General features: G+C 39.4%; 1 protein-coding gene across 2 annotated transcripts in view; it reads right to left on the reverse strand.

Annotated features, from left to right (window-relative positions):
* The window catches only part of zc3h18 (zinc finger CCCH-type containing 18), a 61,727-nt gene that overhangs the window by 20,985 nt on the left and 21,927 nt on the right, over positions 1 to 18,815 (reverse strand). For both annotated transcript variants that reach the window (XM_051952594.1, XM_022209513.2), the window contains exons 10-11: positions 2,933 to 3,115; positions 1,287 to 1,412 (exon numbers count right to left, since the gene is read on the reverse strand). In XM_051952594.1, the coding sequence (XP_051808554.1) occupies positions 1,287 to 1,412; positions 2,933 to 3,115 (309 nt within the window). The remainder of the gene's footprint in view (positions 1 to 1,286; positions 1,413 to 2,932; positions 3,116 to 18,815) is intronic.

Here is an 18,815-nt window from a genome sequence, read left to right on the forward strand (position 1 = left end):
AGTCAGGTGTAAACTAACAGTGACGTCACCCGTTGGTTTCAACGCCGAGAAAATGAAGCCCGGATTTTGCTACTTCCTGGTCGCCATTTTGGATTTTTTGGAGCCAGTGACGCAAAAAGCGTCATCAAACAAACTGGACCGGAGAGCAACTAGGGACAGGATTGGCTGAGGACTCTCTTATCCCGCCCACATTTTACCGCAGAGGCTTCTGTTGCTGTCCATCAAGTATAGCCACGCCCCCTGGCTCCGCCAACTTTAACGATTTATTTAAAATTCAGTATTGATTTATTTTAAGATCGGCCACCTGATCTCTCATTTTGACCATGAAAACTAATGGGAAAAAAATCCTGAGCTGTAGAAAATCAGTCTATCAAATTTTATTTTTTCCGGTGATGAATTGAGGTCTATGGAGAAAAAGCTTTTTGGAGCCAACCCGAGCGGACGGCGTGATATTGCAAGTTTTTGACACTTCCGGGTTGGCTTCAATTCTGGAGCCAGATGCTACGTCCATCTTTATATACAGTCTATGGCTTTAGTCCTGGTGTTGAGAAAAAAATGTCTGCAGGTCGACTGGGTGTAGCAGAAAAACTGCTGAAGTGTGTTTATACACCCTGACCCAGAATTATGTCGTCCGTATGTGATTTAGTACAAACATACAATGTTAGTTTTACTGCCACATGGAACAAAGAAAAACATCCCAACATTAGTTAATCCTTAGATGCTCCAGTGATTGGACCCAGCACTCTTCCAAAAGTGGGTCCAAAAATTACCTGTATAAGAATCAATTTGTCTTTATGCCATTTTGGTTAAGAATAATAAGTTGTATTATTGTTTATATTATATTTTTGTCCACACAAGAGTGATTTCATGTTTGAAATGTGCTTATTTTTCACTTTATAATTGATTTTGATTATTGAAAAAGAAGAATATTACAGAGAACAGCAGCAGAAGAATGTCCACATCCATTTTGTCGACATTTTTCCACTCTTTTCCTCCAAGTTTGTGCATCACTTCTTGTATGATATTATCAGTGATTATGCATCCAAGGGTTAGTAAAAAGATATTTCTTTGCTGAAAGGCTTTAAATGATTCTCAAAGCTTCAGATGAATCTACGGCTGATCAACTAAGCAGCTGAAACTGATGCTGATGGAAATTAAATACGCATAAAGTTGATATAATTGCTGCTTTAATACTCTGTAGTATATATTTTCTGGATCAATCAACTGGCTGTTTTGTCACAAAATGGTGAAAAATGTTGGTCAAACGTCTTATTTTGGTCTTTTACCTGGAGCGGCTGCCGCTGAAGGAGCTTCGCTGGGAGGAGTGGCTGGAGTAGGAGCTGAACGAGGAGGAACGACTACGGGAACGAGACGAACCGGAACCTGTGTAGGACGAAGAACGAGACGAAGACCTGCAACACAAACAAGATGAACAGATTTAGACCAAACAGCGATCAAACACGGGCGTATTTTTGCATGTAAATAAACTCTTACACAAACATAAGACCTGGAGATGTACACAAATTTTATTCAGTTGCATCAATCAGTGTTGAAATCAACTTTGCATCAGCGGTTGTATTTAAAAAACATAGAATCCTCTACAAACAGCCGATCAGTTTAGTTATTTGTAACTCTAGAGGAGTGGTCATAATCCATAAAAATACAGCTATGCAATTGCAACAGCAAGACAATTTTCTACGGTCCAGACATCGTGCACATAAATAATAATCTCGTATTTTATAATTTTAAAAAATCTGTCCTAAATGAATAAAATTAGTTTTAATTCTTGAATATGTCTTTCCTTTTTCTTCTCCCTCTTTTCAAAGAAGCTCTCCATAGACGTTTGTTTTTTATTCATTTTGGCAGATTGACGGCTTCGTTGAACGGCCGATCAGGAGAATTGACAACGTCACGGGAAGACGATCTTGTCATTTTTCAAAATAAAACATGTTGCAGATTCTGCCTGAAACAAAATAAAAAACTAAATGTTTTTATTCTTTCTGGTGGTTATGGACCGCTGTTGTAGAATATAAAAGTAAAATCCAATCGTCAACATTTTTGGGAAACGGCAGATTTCTAATGGAATATCTCCATAGGGGTACAGAGGAACATTTCCAGCAACCATCACTCCTGTGTTCTAATGCTACATTGTGTTAGCTAATGGTGTTGAAAGGCTCATTGATGATTAGAAAACCCTTGTGCAGTTATGTTAGCACATGAATAAAAGTGTGAGATTTCATGGAAAACATGGAATTGTCTGGGTGACCCCAAACTTTTGAACGATAATGTACAACATTTCCAAGTATTTTAAATCCATCATTACTTACATCCATGTTCTCGAGCTTTCAGTTTTAACACCACGGAAAAAAACCAGGGACTTGTCCTTACGTAAAAGTCAAAAACTCCGTGGGAAACCTTTAGTGGGTCAATGATAAAGTAGGACATTCATCTTCATCTACTTCCTCGTTGCATCATGAGTTATCTGCTCTGCCTGGAAGGTGTTGATGTACTTCTGGTGTTCATCTGCGCTGCCTCGGGCACATTGTAGTTAGTTACAGCTTTAATTACCGCAGGTGTGGTTTGGCTTTTGACAGGCATCACACAATGATTTTTATAATAAACGCTCACCAGTCACTTTATTACTCGGTGCGCCTGTTTAATTGCTTGTCAATACAAACAGCCAATCAGCCAATCACAATGTTGCAACTCAGTGCATATAGACAGGTAGATGTGGTCAAGACAACTGGCTGAAGTTCAAACCGAGCATCAGAACGGGGAAGAAAGGGGATTTACAAAACCACCACCGTCGGCCGTGGGAAGTTGTGTAACATATTAAAAGTCGACCAACGGGTTGTTTTCCTACAGGAAGTCATGAAAAAGTTCTATCCTCCCTGCGAAGAGGTGAAACCCTGATGTGAAGATGAGTTCCTACCTGGAGGAGTTGGACAAGGAGGCCGAGGAGCCCGAAGGTCGATGTCGCCGGCGGCCTCGTGGTGGGGAACCCAGCCCAGGGCGTCTCCGGGGGGACTTGGACCGACGCCACGGGTCCTTCCATTCGTCTGGTCGCCTCATGACTGGAACAACCTCCTTCTTTGACGGAGGCTCCATCGGCCTGCTGGGAAGATTAAAAAGATGTTGTTAAAAAAAACCTCTAATCTTTCAGACATCAAGTACTAAACCCAGAAAAGTCACAAGCGTGTGCAACAACTTTGCACAAATTCTTCACCAAAATGTAGACCCAGTCTTTCAGCAAAAAGTGGTAAACCCTTGGATTCACCTGAGAGTTTTCTACCATATATATATATATATATATATATATATATATATATATATATATATATATATATATATATATATATATATATATACACACGTGGACAAAATTGTTGGTACCCCTCAGTTAAAGAAGGAAAAACCCACAATTCTCACTGAAATCACTTGAAACTCACAAAAGTAACAATAAATAAAAAATTTATTGAAAATTAAATAATCAAAAACAGCCATTACTTTTGAATTGTTGATTAACATAATTATTTAAAAAAACAAACTAATGAAACAGGCCTGGACAAAAATGATGGTACCTCTATAAAAGATTGAAAACTATTTGACCAGAGTGACATGATTAACTCAGGTGTGTCATTTAATTGACATCACAGGTGTTTCCAAACTCATAATCAGTCAGTCTGCCTATTTAAAGGGAGACAAGTAGTCACCCTGCTGTTTGGTGAAAAGGTGTGTACCACACTGAACATGGACAACAGAAAGCGAAGGAGAGAATTGTCCCAGGACATCCGAAAAAAAATTATAGACAAACATCTTAAAGGTAAAGGCTATAAGACCATCTCGAAACAGCTTGAAGTTCCTGTGACAACAGTGGCTCATATTATTCAGAAGTTCAAGACCCACGGGACAGTAGCCAACCTCCCTGGACGTGGCCGCAAGAGGAAAATTGATGACAAATTGAAGAGACGGATCGTTGGAATTGTATCCAAAGAGCCCAGAGCAACCTCCAAAGAAATTAAAGGTGAACTCCAAGGCCAAGGTACATCAGTGTCAGATCGCACCATTCGTCGTCGTTTGAGCCAAAGTGGACTTCATGGGAGACGACCAAGGAGGACACCACTGCTGAAAAAAACTCATAAAAAAGCCAGACTGGAATTTGCAAAAATGCATGTTGACAAGCCACAAAGCTTCTGGGAGAATGTCCTTTGGACAGATGAGACCAAACTGGAGCTTTTTGGTAAGGCACATCAACTCTATGTTCATAGACTCAAAAACCAAGCATACGAAGAAAAGAACACTGTCCCTACGGTGAAACATGGAGGAGGCTCAGTAATGTTTTGGGGCTGCTTTGCTGCATCTGGCACAGGGTGTCTTGAAAGTGTGCAAGGTACCATGAAATCTGAAGACTATCAAGGCATTCTGGAGAGAAATGTGCTGCCTAGTGTCAGAAAGCTTGGTCTCAGTCGCAGGTCATGGGTCTTCCAACAGGACAACGATCCAAAACACACAGCCAAAAACACCCAAGAATGGCTGAGAGAAAAGCGTTGGACTATTCTAAAGTGGCCTTCTATGAGCCCAGATCTGAATCCCATTGAACATATGTGGAAGGAGCTGAAACATGCCATTTGGAGAAGACACCCATCAAACCTGAGACAACTGGAGCTGTTTGCTCATGAGGAGTGGGCCAAAATACCTGTTGACAGCTGCAGAACGCTCATTGACAAATACAGAAATCGTTTAATTGCAGTGATTGCCTCAAAAGGTTGTGCAACAAAATATTAAGTTATGGGTACCATCATTTTTGTCCAGCCCTATTTCATTAGTTTGTTTTTTTAAATAATTATGTTAATCAACAATTCAAAAGTGATGGCTGATTTTGATTATTTAATTTTCAATAAATTTTTATTTATTGTTACTTTTGTGAGTTTCAAGTGATTTCAGTGAGAATTGTGGGTTTTTCCTTCTTTAACTGAGGGGTACCAACAATTTTGTCCACGTGTGTATATATAACCCGGGCCTTCAAATGAGTAGATGACATCTAGGGGGTGAACACGGGATGCTGGGATTCACTGCTGAACCCTCTGTAGGTGTTGTGGGCCTATCAGCAAAACACCGATGAAGGAGGGCGCCTACTTGATAACCCAGAGGATGAACTCACCCACTTGACCATCCCAGAGTCGTAGGTGTCTCATGTATGCAAGAAGGGATATCAACATCTAATCTTACACAACAGATCCAAATCTGCTGTAAAACATCTTAAGAAATCCTTACTTAGCTGTCAAACAGTTCTTAGTTTGACCTTGAAACATGCAAGAGTATTTGACTGTTCCTATTAGCCATGTTTTCCTGCTCTGCATATTGTATTTATTTGAAAATTTCCATAATTTTTCCCCCCCATTGTTTCCTTCTTATAATGAATTTAAATGAACACTACCAAGCCGTTTTAAGACAGTGGAGAAAATAAATGCAGAATTCTTCAAGAACTTTTGACGGTAGGATGAAGTACTTCAGATCAACTCCCGGCTCCAAGGTAACTTTTTCAGTAATAGGACTTTCTTTGTTGGGCACAGCAAAGCTGAATCAAGTAAATCTGTCACTAGAATCAATAATTTTACTATTTGCAGTAGAGCTGTAGATTGTAATGTTGATATCAACGAGCAATTGTTCAGGTGGCGAGGCGTTTTCGGTGTAACTGCATTTATATTCATACTTCAATGCAAACATTCAAACATTATCAGGCGTATAAAATAAATAGTTCATCCCTAAAAGTCTGAATACTTGTGATAAATAATCGCCTACTCAATATTTATATAAATAATCCTGCAGCCACAGAACAATTAAAACAACATATTCATTGCTTTCTTGGCATAGTAGCCTCATTGCAGCTTAAAGTCATGTGTTCTCCATCTACTCCTCCTCAGTTCAGCTGCTGTACATCTGTCATTTCTAGGCTCTGGTTGCAAAACAGTTTGTAAGACGGCGTGAGAGAGCGACTGCTGTTTGACTCATCAACAAGCACTGACCTAATTTCCCTTCCTTCAGTAAATTACTCCCGGAAGGCTGAAACGAATAAGAGGTCAACGAGAGGTTTGTAGACACTTATCCCGAAAGACCAAGTGTGATGAATGAAGGACGGAGAGCAAATGTCCATATATGGGTGCTATTTGAAGCAAATACGTGCACGTATGTTTAGCATAAACCGGAAAACAGCGCCAAAAATATCTCAGAATTTTTCAGCCTGGTCTCGGAAATTCTTTGTTTCTCACAGATTTACAGTTTTGATTGAGCAAGATGTTATATTTGGAAATACATATTTTATTTCTTGAGTTTTTGTTAAAGGTATTCTGTTTTTCTCACCCTACCTAAACCCCCAATGAAGTGTATGTAAACTAACCTTGCATACTGACACATCTCGTTATCATACATGGCAACAGGAAATTCTGATTTCAGCTGAAGACTATTGACTTGACCGGGGGGGGGGGGTTCTGAAGCGGAGAGATAAAAATAGAAGTCAGTTAGACTGTTAAAATGATCAAAAACATAATAATACTGCACTTGTTTAAGTCAGCAAATTTAATACAAAGTTAACTTACATGTTCTTCAATCTTTTCTCACTATCTTCAGTTCAAAATATTTCACAAATCTATAAGAGTTCTATACTACTATGTACACTATCTCTTTGCAGCAAGCTGTGCAAGTCTCTGGACAACCTTCCTTTTCAACTACTGCTGGTGGGCTTTTCTTGCAGCCATTTCCTTCTCTTTTAATGTTTCTTTTGCCTTGGCACTTGAAGTAGCTGTTGATGCTGCTAGTGTAACTAGACCCTCCAGAAAAAAGCGATTATGCGATCGCATGAATTCCCACATTAATCACCAAAATGCCGCTGATTATGCGGGGGTCAATTATTTCCCAAAAGGCCGCATAATCCCCGCAAAACAGCGCATAATTCCCGCAAGAATCTCACATTTCCACGAAAAAAAGAGAAATATGCGGGTCCCGCTTGATTTCACAATTTCCGCATAAAATGAGAAAACTATAACCGATATAAATGGAGTTGTGAGTTTTTATGTGACGCCCGGCCTGACGTCATCAGTTCGCGCATTCACACACACACTAGAAGCACGAGCTGATGCGGAGCGCAGCGCCAGTGTTGCCAATTTAGCGACTTTCTCGCTAAATCTAGCGACTTTCCAAAGCGTCCTAGCGACTTTTTCTGCCGTTTTGGAGACTGACAGGAAAACTCGGATCATTCTGCAGTTACTGTCCTCAACGAGCAGCAGGTGCTGCTGTGAGCTTCTCCCCCTCCCAAAGCACAGGCTGTCAGTCCAGTAACCCCGCAGCAGACCCAGTGTCTGATTAGAGGACACATCCCTCCGCGGCCTGACGGCAGGTGAATCGCGCATATTTTTGCATATTTCACAACTATTCGCTTGAGTTTCATTAACATCGGCGACAATAAAGTACCTAACCCCCCTGTCACGCCCTCCTGCTCCTGTGACGTGGCTCGTCAGCGGAATGACAAGCGGCTGTGTTTCCAGCACAGCCGGCGTGAATTACTAATCAGTGCAGCATAAAGCCTGTTGCTCTTCACCAATTCAACGGTGCATCATTGACTGAAGGAACCTCCCCGCTGCTCCACTTCCCCAACTACTCGCTGTTTCACCGTCTGCTGTTCATTACCCCTGGACTTTGTTTTTCCCCGGATTACATTCGTCATGCTTTGCTCCTCGGACCCTGTTTCCAGTTCCCCGTCTTCGTCACATTCATCGTCGGCTCAGTCTGCTCTGCCCTTCCTGTTGTCCATAACCCGGACAACCTGTAAGCCACCTTCCCCTCACTTCTGTTAGGTTTATGTTTAGTTTTACTTCGGCCTTCGGGTCCGTCCTTTGTTTAGTTAGTTCTGTTTATTTTATAGTTTTTTCCTCAGCCTTCTGGTCCTCCTTTAGTTGGTCAATTCGGTTTAGTTTTCCCTCCTGCTTTCTTACCTCCTGCTTATTTATTACGAATTTCTGTTTGATCTATTTTTTCTATAATTTAAAACCCTATTAATTCATCCAGCTGTCTGCGCCTGCTGCATGGGTTCACACACCCCGATTCGTGACACCCCCCTAAAATTTTCTTAGCGGATTTAGACGATTCACAGAAATGTTCAAATTTCAAATTAAATCAGCGGAAACCTGCAGACCCTCGGAAAATTGCCATGTATGCGTTATACAGACTGATATAATTTTTAATCGATACTCAATGAACTCAACAGGGGAAACTAAGCAGATGCAAATGCATGGGAAACACTACTGCTCACCATTGAAACTGACATTACCTAGAAAACCACTGACACAGTCACCTTGTTATCACTGTGACGCTGATTCATAGGCTGCTGACAGACAGTCAAATGTTATCTGCCGATAAAATAACAAGCACTTTGAAAGAGGAGGAAGGAAACAAAAACAACGAAGAGATGTGAGGCAGAAAGTTTCTATCAACTGAGAATATGACAATGAGTAAAACTCACGTTGGTTTTGGTTCAAAGGTGAATCTACATAAACAGAAACAAACACCGAGCAGTCAACCGGTTTGGAGACAGAATAAAAGGAAACCAAGTCAGTTCAAGTGGAATAACAGTCAATTATTAAATTAATAAACAAGAAAAGCACTCGGAGAGCAGTACTCCTCCAAGGCCGCTCAATCGTATCATTTCCAACTGATGAAATCTTGACAAAATTTGTGGCAGAAATCACTGCAACATAGAACGTAGAATTTAATACAGATGTACCCACAAACAGAATGACCTTGCGTTGAACACAGGCGTGTGTTCTGCATGTGTACGTTATGTACGGATACCGAATCATGTGACCTAAATATGTAGCGGGCGGTGGGAGTTGATGGGACTCAGAAACACCCCCACAATTTAATCAGTTGTTCCTTGTATCATTTTCAACGGATAAGTCCCAATAATTCCGCAACGGTGGACTGTCAGTGACGCCGTGCCGCTATCTCACAATGATACAGAAACCTTGAACAAATCTGTGGATCCAGACTATAAGCTGCATCACTGTCAAAATCTAATCACTTGGTCCTTGTGTCATTTCTGACCTATCAAAATTTCATCCAAATCCGTTAGTCCGTTTTGAGTAACGTTGCTAACAAACAGACAGACGTCGTCACATAACTCCGCTGTTCCTTGGCGGAGTAAAAATATGTTAGACAAACAACCTGCATGTCAGAAAATGTATTGTAAATTGTCATTCAACACTCGTGTTATTTCGGTAACCTGTTGTTTAAATTTTTAAAAAGTGTATTTGGCCAAAAAAGGGATTCAGATTCCAACCACTACTCGACTACTGACGAACTATCGGTTAAGCTAACTGTTTAAAACTTCATCTGTAAGTTATGTAGCATAGGCCTCGGAAATTCGCAGAAAACGCCAGAATGTTTTTGAAAAAGTGGAAAATACCTGAACACTGGGCGGTTCAACCTATTCATACAAAGATCTCGATACAATTTTCACACAACATGAAGAAACTTTGCTTGTTACGTGAGAAGAAACTCAATAGTTGAACATTAAATAGAATGATTCATAAACATTCTTCCACCTGAACTCACCATAATGACAAGTGTCTCTTTCCAGGAATATATTTTAAGGTATAAAACCCTCAGCGGCATTTTTTTCCCCATGTCTTCGTTAAAACCCAGGATGTGGAAATAGGGGGGAATCCTTGTTTGGCATCATCTGCACCTTAGGTAGCCTTTAACTTCAGGAGAGAAATGGAAAACTGTGCCAGACGCTACCATTCGTTGGCAAACATGACAAACCGCTAATCATCAGATGAGTCACATTCCAATACTTTTCTAGGTAACTATTGGTTCGATTCGCTTGTGCTGAAAAATGCAAACTGTAGTCTTAACAGTCATTTTTTGTTGCTCTTGCTTTAAAATTAGTTTTTCCCTTTTCACAAAATCTGTGCAAATTAATACTAATCAATGACAATTATTCTTAAAAAATCTACCTATAATGTGGCGTTAACTGCATTCTTTCAGGTCATTTATGGAAAAGTTTGCATTACTAACTTTAGCAATAACAGACTTTCCTACGTTGTGATTCAGGATGGACAACTGTGATCAAGGTCCATTGTCAGTGTTTCTTCATCTCTCCATTGTTTTGCCCACGTTTTCAGTCACTTCTCTTTTGAAATTGTGGAACTTTGCAAGGTATTTCTCATCAGCCTCAAAGGCAGCGACCATAACAATGACGCTCCCATCAACAAATGAGCCAGCGCCCATGTTTTGCTTTGTGTTCAGTGTTGAGTGACGTAAAGCACTTTGGCAATATCACCTGCCAGAGGCGAAGTGGAAATCCTTGTTTCTAAGAATGTTTTCACTTCATCATGTTGGAAGAGGAACTGGTTTGACTGATCTCTGACTAGTGCTCGTGCAACGTCGAAGTACAGAAACTTTGGGTCAAATTTTTCCTATTGAAGGTTTAGAAACTCAAAAAGTAAAAGATTAAAGAACAAAACCACCTGCAGTAAAAACATCTGTCCAACTCTTTCACTTGTTCAACATCTGGTTAACAAAATGCAGAACGTTAGGGCTGTAAATCACAATTACGACATATGACACTCTTGCACAATTTCAACTTAACTTAAAAGTGTGCAATTGATATGCAAAGATGTATTTACCATTTAACACAACCAGCTGTCTGCATCAGATCAGAAAAAAATGCTTAAAAAAGAATTTCACTATTTTTTCTCAACTCATCCAGAGATTTCCATCAAAAACAATTACTAGACTCTCTGTTGTTCACTGCAAACTGACATTTGAGTGCAAAAGCATCTTTCAAGTAACTTTAAGGTGATGACAGGATTGTTTGTTTGGTTATTCCCCAACTGAATTCACCAAAAACTGGTGGTGTTCATATATATAGAGGATACTTTGAGGCCAATTTGAGCTTTACTTGTCCATATGGCTGCAAGGGAGTGATGAAAATTCGATAATCCAACCAAGTCCGTTTTTTATTCGGCCCAAAGTTTGTGACCATACAGACTGTAGACAGTACATGAAAGTGTATTTTGCTGTTAAACACACTTTTATAATTCATAAAAACAGAAACTTGTAATAGAGAACTCCCTTCAGGACTTTGGGGCTGCTTTGATTGGTCCATCGATGGACCTCAAGCACTGCATGAAGTCCTAAATTCTCCAGATATCCTGGTTGATTCAACTTAGGAAGAATCTGATACTGTGAAACAGGCTGATCTATACACTTCTACAATTCATAACTAGAGAAATTGATAATTACAGATGCTGCTCCAGGACTTTGGAGGTGTTTTGATTTCTGTACTTTCCATCGACAGAGCCTAAACACAGTGGGAAGCCCTAAATTCTCCAGATATCCTGTGCTGATTCAATTCAGGAGGAATCTCTAATAGTGTGAAAGAGATCAATCTATGTCACTTCAGAACTTTGCAGGTGTTTCGATTTCTAAGTTATCCATCAACGGAGCTCAAATATTGCACGAAGTCCTAAATTCCCCAGATATCCTGTGCTGATCCAACTCTGGAAGAATCTCCGATACTGTGAAACAGACTAATCTATACACTTTCATAATTCAGAATTAAAGAAATTTGTAATTAAAGAAGCTGGTCCAGGATTTCGGCGGTGTTTTGATTTTTATACTTTCCATTGACGGAGCCTAAACACAACGGGAAGTCCTAAATTCTCCAGATACCCAACAAGGAACAATCTGTGATACAGACCAATCTGTAATTAGCTTGTACATTTTCCTCATAAAACCGCATATAAAATCAGAAAGAATCTGAAATAAAAAGTAAGTGAAAGCATAAATCTATAAATTTAAAAAAGATAAAAAATAATTACATCAGCATAGAAATACAAAATGTAAAAGTGAAAAATAAATTAAAATAGAAATAATGAATGTAGAAATTAATAAATAACTGCAGAGATAAATACATGTAGAAATAAAAAGTGTGGAGAAGAAAAAACAAATATATAAAATTAAATAAATGTAGAAGTAAAAGAGTGCAGAGATTAAAAAAATAAATGCAGAGATAACAAATTAGAGCAACGAGATAAAAAAACAAATATATAAAACTAAATGTAGAAATTAAAAAATTAGAATGCAGAGAAAAATATATCTATTAAAAATAAATAATAAATAGCTAAAAAAATGTAGAAATAAAAAAATGAAAGTGCAGGGATTAAAAAATATATTAAAAATAAATAAATGTAGAAATAAAAAAATCTATAAAAATGGAAACAAATCAAGATTTTTGCCATGTCAATTTTCTTTACTTTTAAAAAAAAATCATTCATGCATTGTTAATTTGTTCCTCTGTACTTTAACAAGTCCTAATATGTGATTAAATGTAAGACAGTAAACGGTGGTGAATGTGGTCACATGTTTTGCATTTCAGCACAAGTTAAAGCCAGAAAGTTGCCTCATTCCTTTCTCTCGTCTCAACTTGCCCACTTCTTTTTTTTTTTTAATTCTTTTGTTACAACCACACAGTGTTGAATTTCAAACTGCGACGTCAGGGTTATGCATAGTTCATCTGCTGTAAAAAATGGAGCCTCCACCCACCGGATCGGCTCGTGTTTTCCATCAGATCCCTCGGAGTGATTCATTAAACCAACAAAGGCCTGCAAACATCCTATTACAGCCTTTTGTTGAACGCTGTGGGCTTTATTGCCCAACTTCCCTTTTTTTTCTCCATTCCTTCCTCATAGGAAATATGTAATTAAGCAGGGAAAAAAAGCTGAGCTAAAAATAGTTCCCGTGAAGCATCTTGGATTACTCTTGGAGCTATAAAAAGAATCACAACAGAGCAGCTATTTTTAGCTGCACTTGATCGGGTCACTTCTTAGCTCTTGCATCACTCCTTTTGAATTTCTCACGCGCTGAGGGATACATAGCGTTTCACGTACACGCAACCATGATGCAATCTCAGGCGCAGTGTGTTTAACAAACTAACACGCGAATAATAAACCAAAACATTCTTCTCACGCTTCACTGGGCAGCCGGCGACGGACTTTTTACGAGTGCTTTCAGTGGGAATATCCATTCCATGTGTTCATTTCCTCAAAGAAACATTCATGATGCACACTTGGAGGTAAATCTTGAGGTAATATCTGCAAAAAATAAACACCTGGAGGAAAGTCCCTCACCTGCTGAGCGTAAATGTCGTAGCTGAGCACAGTTTTATGGTCTGCTGCCAAATACGTCTGTTAGCTTTATTAGTGATTAAAGCATTAATCTTTGCTCCACTGCAAACACGAGATAATTGGTGGTGATGGTGTTTAAATGATGCTCAATTGGTACGAAGAGGTCTAAAGTGAGCCAAAAAACATCCTCCACACCATTATACCACTGCCAGTCTGTAGCCATGTAATTGGCTGATTAGCTATTTGTGTTAACAAGCAATTAAACAGCTGTACCTAAAAGTGGTCGATGAGCGTTTATGTTATTAAGAAAATCATTGTTTAATGTTAGTCAAAAGCCAAACCACAACTGCAGTAATCAAAGCTATAACTCAGTAAAATGTGCCTGAGGCAGTGCAGGTGAACACCAAAAGTTCTTCAACACCTTCCAGGCAGAGCAGATAACCCATGATATGAAGAGGAAGTAGGTAGATGTACCTAATAAAGTGACTGTTGAGTATATAACAGATGTATTTGTATTTGTCGGTGTTGGTGAATATTCAGATACCAAAATTAATATCCGGATACCACCGTAGCGAACGAATATTCGGATATTTGGGTCCAGCCCTACACAGAACCTCCTCATTTTGGTGAGTTTTTCAATGAGACACGTAGAATAAAATGATCTTGATGAAATATCATGATTGAAGGTTTAGATTTTGTTTAGTTCAAGCTAAAAAAATCCAATGATTCTTTGTGTTTTCCTCTAAAAAACTGGCTGTGAATTAAGGATAACACATCCTCCCACTGACTCAGACTTCAGCTGGATTTTATAACAATGGAGTTATTGTCTAGTGACTCCAAAAAATACCTAAAAAAACAGACCAAGGTCACTGCTGTCATTTGTCAGAAGCATCTTTGCTACAGTTAGAGGCAGATTCAGTTTCTGCGTCGTCAAAAGATATCATTGTCTGGAGGATGAACTTACATGGACTGTTATCTACACCAACATGTCTTCCCGCTGACGTAGATTTTATTGGTCTTTATAACAATGGAATTTTTGCCTAAAAACACCAAAAAATACCTAAAAAAAAACAGACCAAGGTCACTGTTGTCATTTGTCAGAAGTTTCTTGGCTACAGTTTGTGGCAGATTTAGTTTTTGCATCGTCAAAAGATATTGTCTGGAGGACGAGCTAACATTGACTGTTTTATCATCTACACCAACAGGTCCTCCCACTGATGCAGACTTTGTTGGCGTTTATATCAATGGAATTATTGCTGAATGACACCAAAAAATACCTGAAACAAGCAGACGAAGGTCACTGGTGTCATTAGTCTGAAGTTTTTTGGCTACAGTTTGTGACGGATTTAGTTTCTGTGTCAAAAGATATCATTGTCTGGAGGATGAACTTCCATGGACTGTTTTATCATCTACACCAACACGTGCAGACTTTATTGGTTTTTATGACAACAAAATGAATCTGGGTGAAAAGCCACATGAGAGTTTTTCTAAAGCTTGAGAACAGTGTCAACAGAGCTCAGCCCATTTCAACTAGAATACGCTGAAAGGTTACAATGGAATTTTTTCCCAACGATCCCAAAAAACACCTAAAAAACAGAACAAAGCCTCCGCTGTCATTTGTCGGAAGCTTCTTGGCTACAGTTTTGGGTGGATTTGGTTTTTGCGCCATCAAAAGGCATCAAAGTCTGGAGGACGAACTTAGATGGACTGATAGTTTAAACCTGCGTGTCAAAGGAGTTGGTTTGGAGACTAATTAATACTTTGGACTGGCGTAAGTTCACTGGAAGAAGAAAGGTGAAACTCAAAAAGAAAACCACAACAATGTTAAACCTTCATAAAAGAAAATGTCCTTTGATGTAGCGATCATAAGAGCGGTATGTTTAAATGAACTGCTGTGTTGTTGCACCTCCCACACTCTCTGGCAAAAACTCCAAGGCTGTAAATGCCTAAGAGTCACTTTCATTTCACTGAGTTGCACAACAGACAGTATCATCATACCAGTATGCTTGTATCGGGCTGCAATTCATAAAAATATAACTTACTGCAGTTATGGTTTCGTTAAACTGTCCACTGACGCGTTTCACACATAAATTTATTCTCCAGCAGAACAATGATCCCCAACATACAGGCACAAACGAAGAGAACTATCAGTCTCACATTGCACTTTGTGTTAAGTTACTAGACAAAAGTACAAATGTCACTATCGTTAAATGGAATTTCATGTTGTTTTTACCACCAAAGACTTCCGCATGAAGCTTTGTGTGCAATCAATATCTTGACAGTCGAGTTGCATTTCATTGATGTGTGAAACTCAAAAACCTCCAGTCTAGTTTTACATGATATACCAAAACAAACTGTAGTTGAAATTCACTGTATTAGAGAAAACTGAGAAGCACTGCTGCGTCACATGATAAAAGCGGAAATGTACTGAGACTTGTTTTTGGGTGCATATTAAGAAAACTATGAAAAAACAATCCTGACTCTACGGTGTTTATTGATCAGTTGAAACCTCCACAACACCAGCAGGTTTCTGTATAGCCTGCAGTAAAAGACTATATTATCCCCATTTCTATTGGTCAAGATAAGAGAGGCAGAAATCAGTCATCAACTAATCAATTAATCTTCAACTATTTTGATAATCGATTCGAGTTTAAGATGTCAAGTCTAAATTCTGTCATTGCAACTCTGAACTGCAAACTGTTCACCGATGTGACTAATCTGCTGTATTACTGTGCCATCCAGCTATTGAAAAGGAGTTCATCATGATATTTTTTTAGGTGCTATACTAAAGTTTATTGAAGCTCTTACAAGATGATTGTGAATATTTTAGTACTGCGGATACTTCCTCTAGAAGCAGAACCTTAAAGCTCCACTCAAGTCTGCTGCTGATCACATTGACAAAGAAAAGGCCTTCTGCAGGAAAGTTCTGTGGTCAGATGCAACAAAAACTGAGCAGAAATCTGTTTAAAAGGGGGAAGGGTGAGGCCTTTAACCCCAAGAACACCCAACCTACCATCCAGCATGGTGGTGGCAGTATCATGCTCTGGACCTTTCTAGTAGTGCTTTTGAACTGGCATCAGACTGCATGTTGGACTGTCTTGGGACTGGTTTATGTTTGGTTTTGGATGAACAGTTGGTTTAGGATTTATTTCACACTGGATCTGGTCCTGGCTGAGGACTGGTTTCAGATTGTCTTGGGTAGGTCTTAGACTTTTTTTTTTTTTTAGAGTAGTCTGGGTTTGGTTGTGTCCTGATTTTGCACTGTTTTTTGTTTGTTTGTTTTTAAAAACTTTTTTAGGACTGGTTTCAAACGGTTTCTAAAACTGGTTTCAGTTGTGGCTTTGGACTGGTTTCAGATGGTCTGGAGTGGGCCTTTTTATTTAACCTCAAGAACACCAGACCTACCATCATGCATGGTGGTGGCAGTATCATGCTCTTTTTAACTGGAGCTTTACACAAAGTAAATGGAATAATGAAGAAGGAGGATTACCTCCACATTCTTCAGGAAAACCTAAAATCATCAGCAGAAGGTTGATCTTAGATGAAGTTGGGTAACATACACATCAAAATTGGTAAAGAAATGGTTCAATCAGGCTAGAATGAAGATACTAGACTGGTCTCCCCAAAGTCCTGATTTAAAGGGGAACTTTGTTTTTTTTTCAACCTGGGGTCTGTTTTCATATGTCATTTCATACATGTGAGTGATGGAGAAATGAATTTTCGACATAGCTCCAGTATTTAGCCAGGCAGGCAGCTTAGCAGCTCAGCTAGCAAAAAGTATGGGGCAACTTTCCCCCCGTGTCAAAGTCCGCCCTAACGTGCTTTTTTCCCCCCCACACTGACCGGCTCAGATAGTCTCAACGAGTGTCCCACAACATACTAGAGATGAGAAGTGAACGAAATCCTCCACATTACTTGGCGATGGCTATTTGTTGTGGTCTGTATCCAAATCTCAGGATGCGAGAAAGCAAATCTCGTTCCGAAATCGTGCGATAGCTCGCGCCAAAACCGGTGTAAATGCAAGGTGACACACAGGTGAGGAAAATTTTTGGATTTGGTGTGACATCGTATCACGACAGGCTGCATGCACGTACAGTGACGCACAAACACACAGACAAGTCTGCTAATTGTCTGTGATGACTCATGCCATCATGTGGCTGAACTGGATTCCACCTCTAGTGATTTGTTGTATTTAGCGCCACACATGTTTTACCAACAATCAGGTAGACGCCAGCCAACAGAAACCATAGCACGGGAGAGGGGAAGTGAAACGTTTCCCTGATAATCAAAGTCTACTGTGTAATTTCCCCGTTCTTGCACATCATATTCCTTCCTTTCAGGTCAAGCTGGCATATGTTACAACAAGCCTGATCCACCCAGAGCGCAAAACACTTCAGGTATTTTAAATGCTCTGCACCAACAGGTACGGATCTATCAGACCACTTCGCTAAACTGCACTTTTATCAGTGTGTACAAGCAGTTCCTGGTCGAATAAGTTTTATCTCTTTCATACCAGAAACCTAAAAATAGCAGCTAAACATGTTTGTTTTAAATAATGCAATGTAGCATGGCGGACATGGTTCAGTGACAATCTTGGAATGGAACACTGCAGTCTGGTTTCGCATAAGATACAGAAACGAAAAAGCGAGAAGAATGCATGGATCACATGAGGGAACCGGTCATTCATTCATCCTGGTCACTTATCTGTAAAAGATGCACCGGCAATCTTACTAGGTTTGACACAATAAAGTTTCTGCACAACTTTTAGTTTCACTGTTTAAGAATGCAGGAATAAATTGGGCTGTTATTTATTTGGACGCTCTCATGAGTTGGAGTTGGTTTTAGTCTGTTATTGCATTCTTCAGGAAAACCTACAATTATCAGGCAGAAAGTTGGATCTTGGATGCAGTTGGGTTCCAACAAGACAATGACCCCAAACCCCCAAGAAATGCTTCAATCAGGCCAGAATGAAGGCTTTACACTGATCTCCCCAAGGTTCTGACTTAAACCCATCAAGAAGTTGTAAACTGAAGAAGAAACAAGTCTCTGTCAGAAAGACAACAAATTTAATTGAATCGCACCATTTCTGTCAAGAGGAGTAAAAGACAAACCAGAAGATTGTGGGCAGAAATCAAAAGTGCTTAGTTGAGGTTATAATACAATAGTTTCTATGGCATCAGAAGAAACTAAATTAATTCTCTACAACCAATCCACGACTGTTAGACATGTAGACATCCGGCTGTTGTGCCTTGCCTTTGTAGGGTGGCATAAAGCATGGTGGTGGCAGTATTATCCTCTGGGGCTGTTCTGCTGCTTTACACAAAATCAGTCTATACCTCGTAAGAACTTCATGAATTTGGTTTAACGACATATTAATCAAACATAGCGAAAGGGCCGATCGAACAGAAGGTAACTTTGAACATTTCTTTAACTCAGACAGGTAAAGAGTCGCACGGAGTCACAGTTTATCAGCTGCAGGGAAATGTTTTGTCCTCTTCTTAAACATTAAAATTGAAAGTTATCAGGAATTAACTGGGCTGTTAGTTATTTGGACACTCTTATCAGTTGCTGTTAGCTTAGTTTTACTCTGCTACTGCAAGGAAAAACTACAATTATAAGGCAGATGGTTGG

The sequence above is a fragment of the Acanthochromis polyacanthus genome, chromosome 8 (assembly GCF_021347895.1).
Source record: "Acanthochromis polyacanthus isolate Apoly-LR-REF ecotype Palm Island chromosome 8, KAUST_Apoly_ChrSc, whole genome shotgun sequence".
NCBI classification, from domain to species: domain Eukaryota; kingdom Metazoa; phylum Chordata; class Actinopteri; family Pomacentridae; genus Acanthochromis; species Acanthochromis polyacanthus.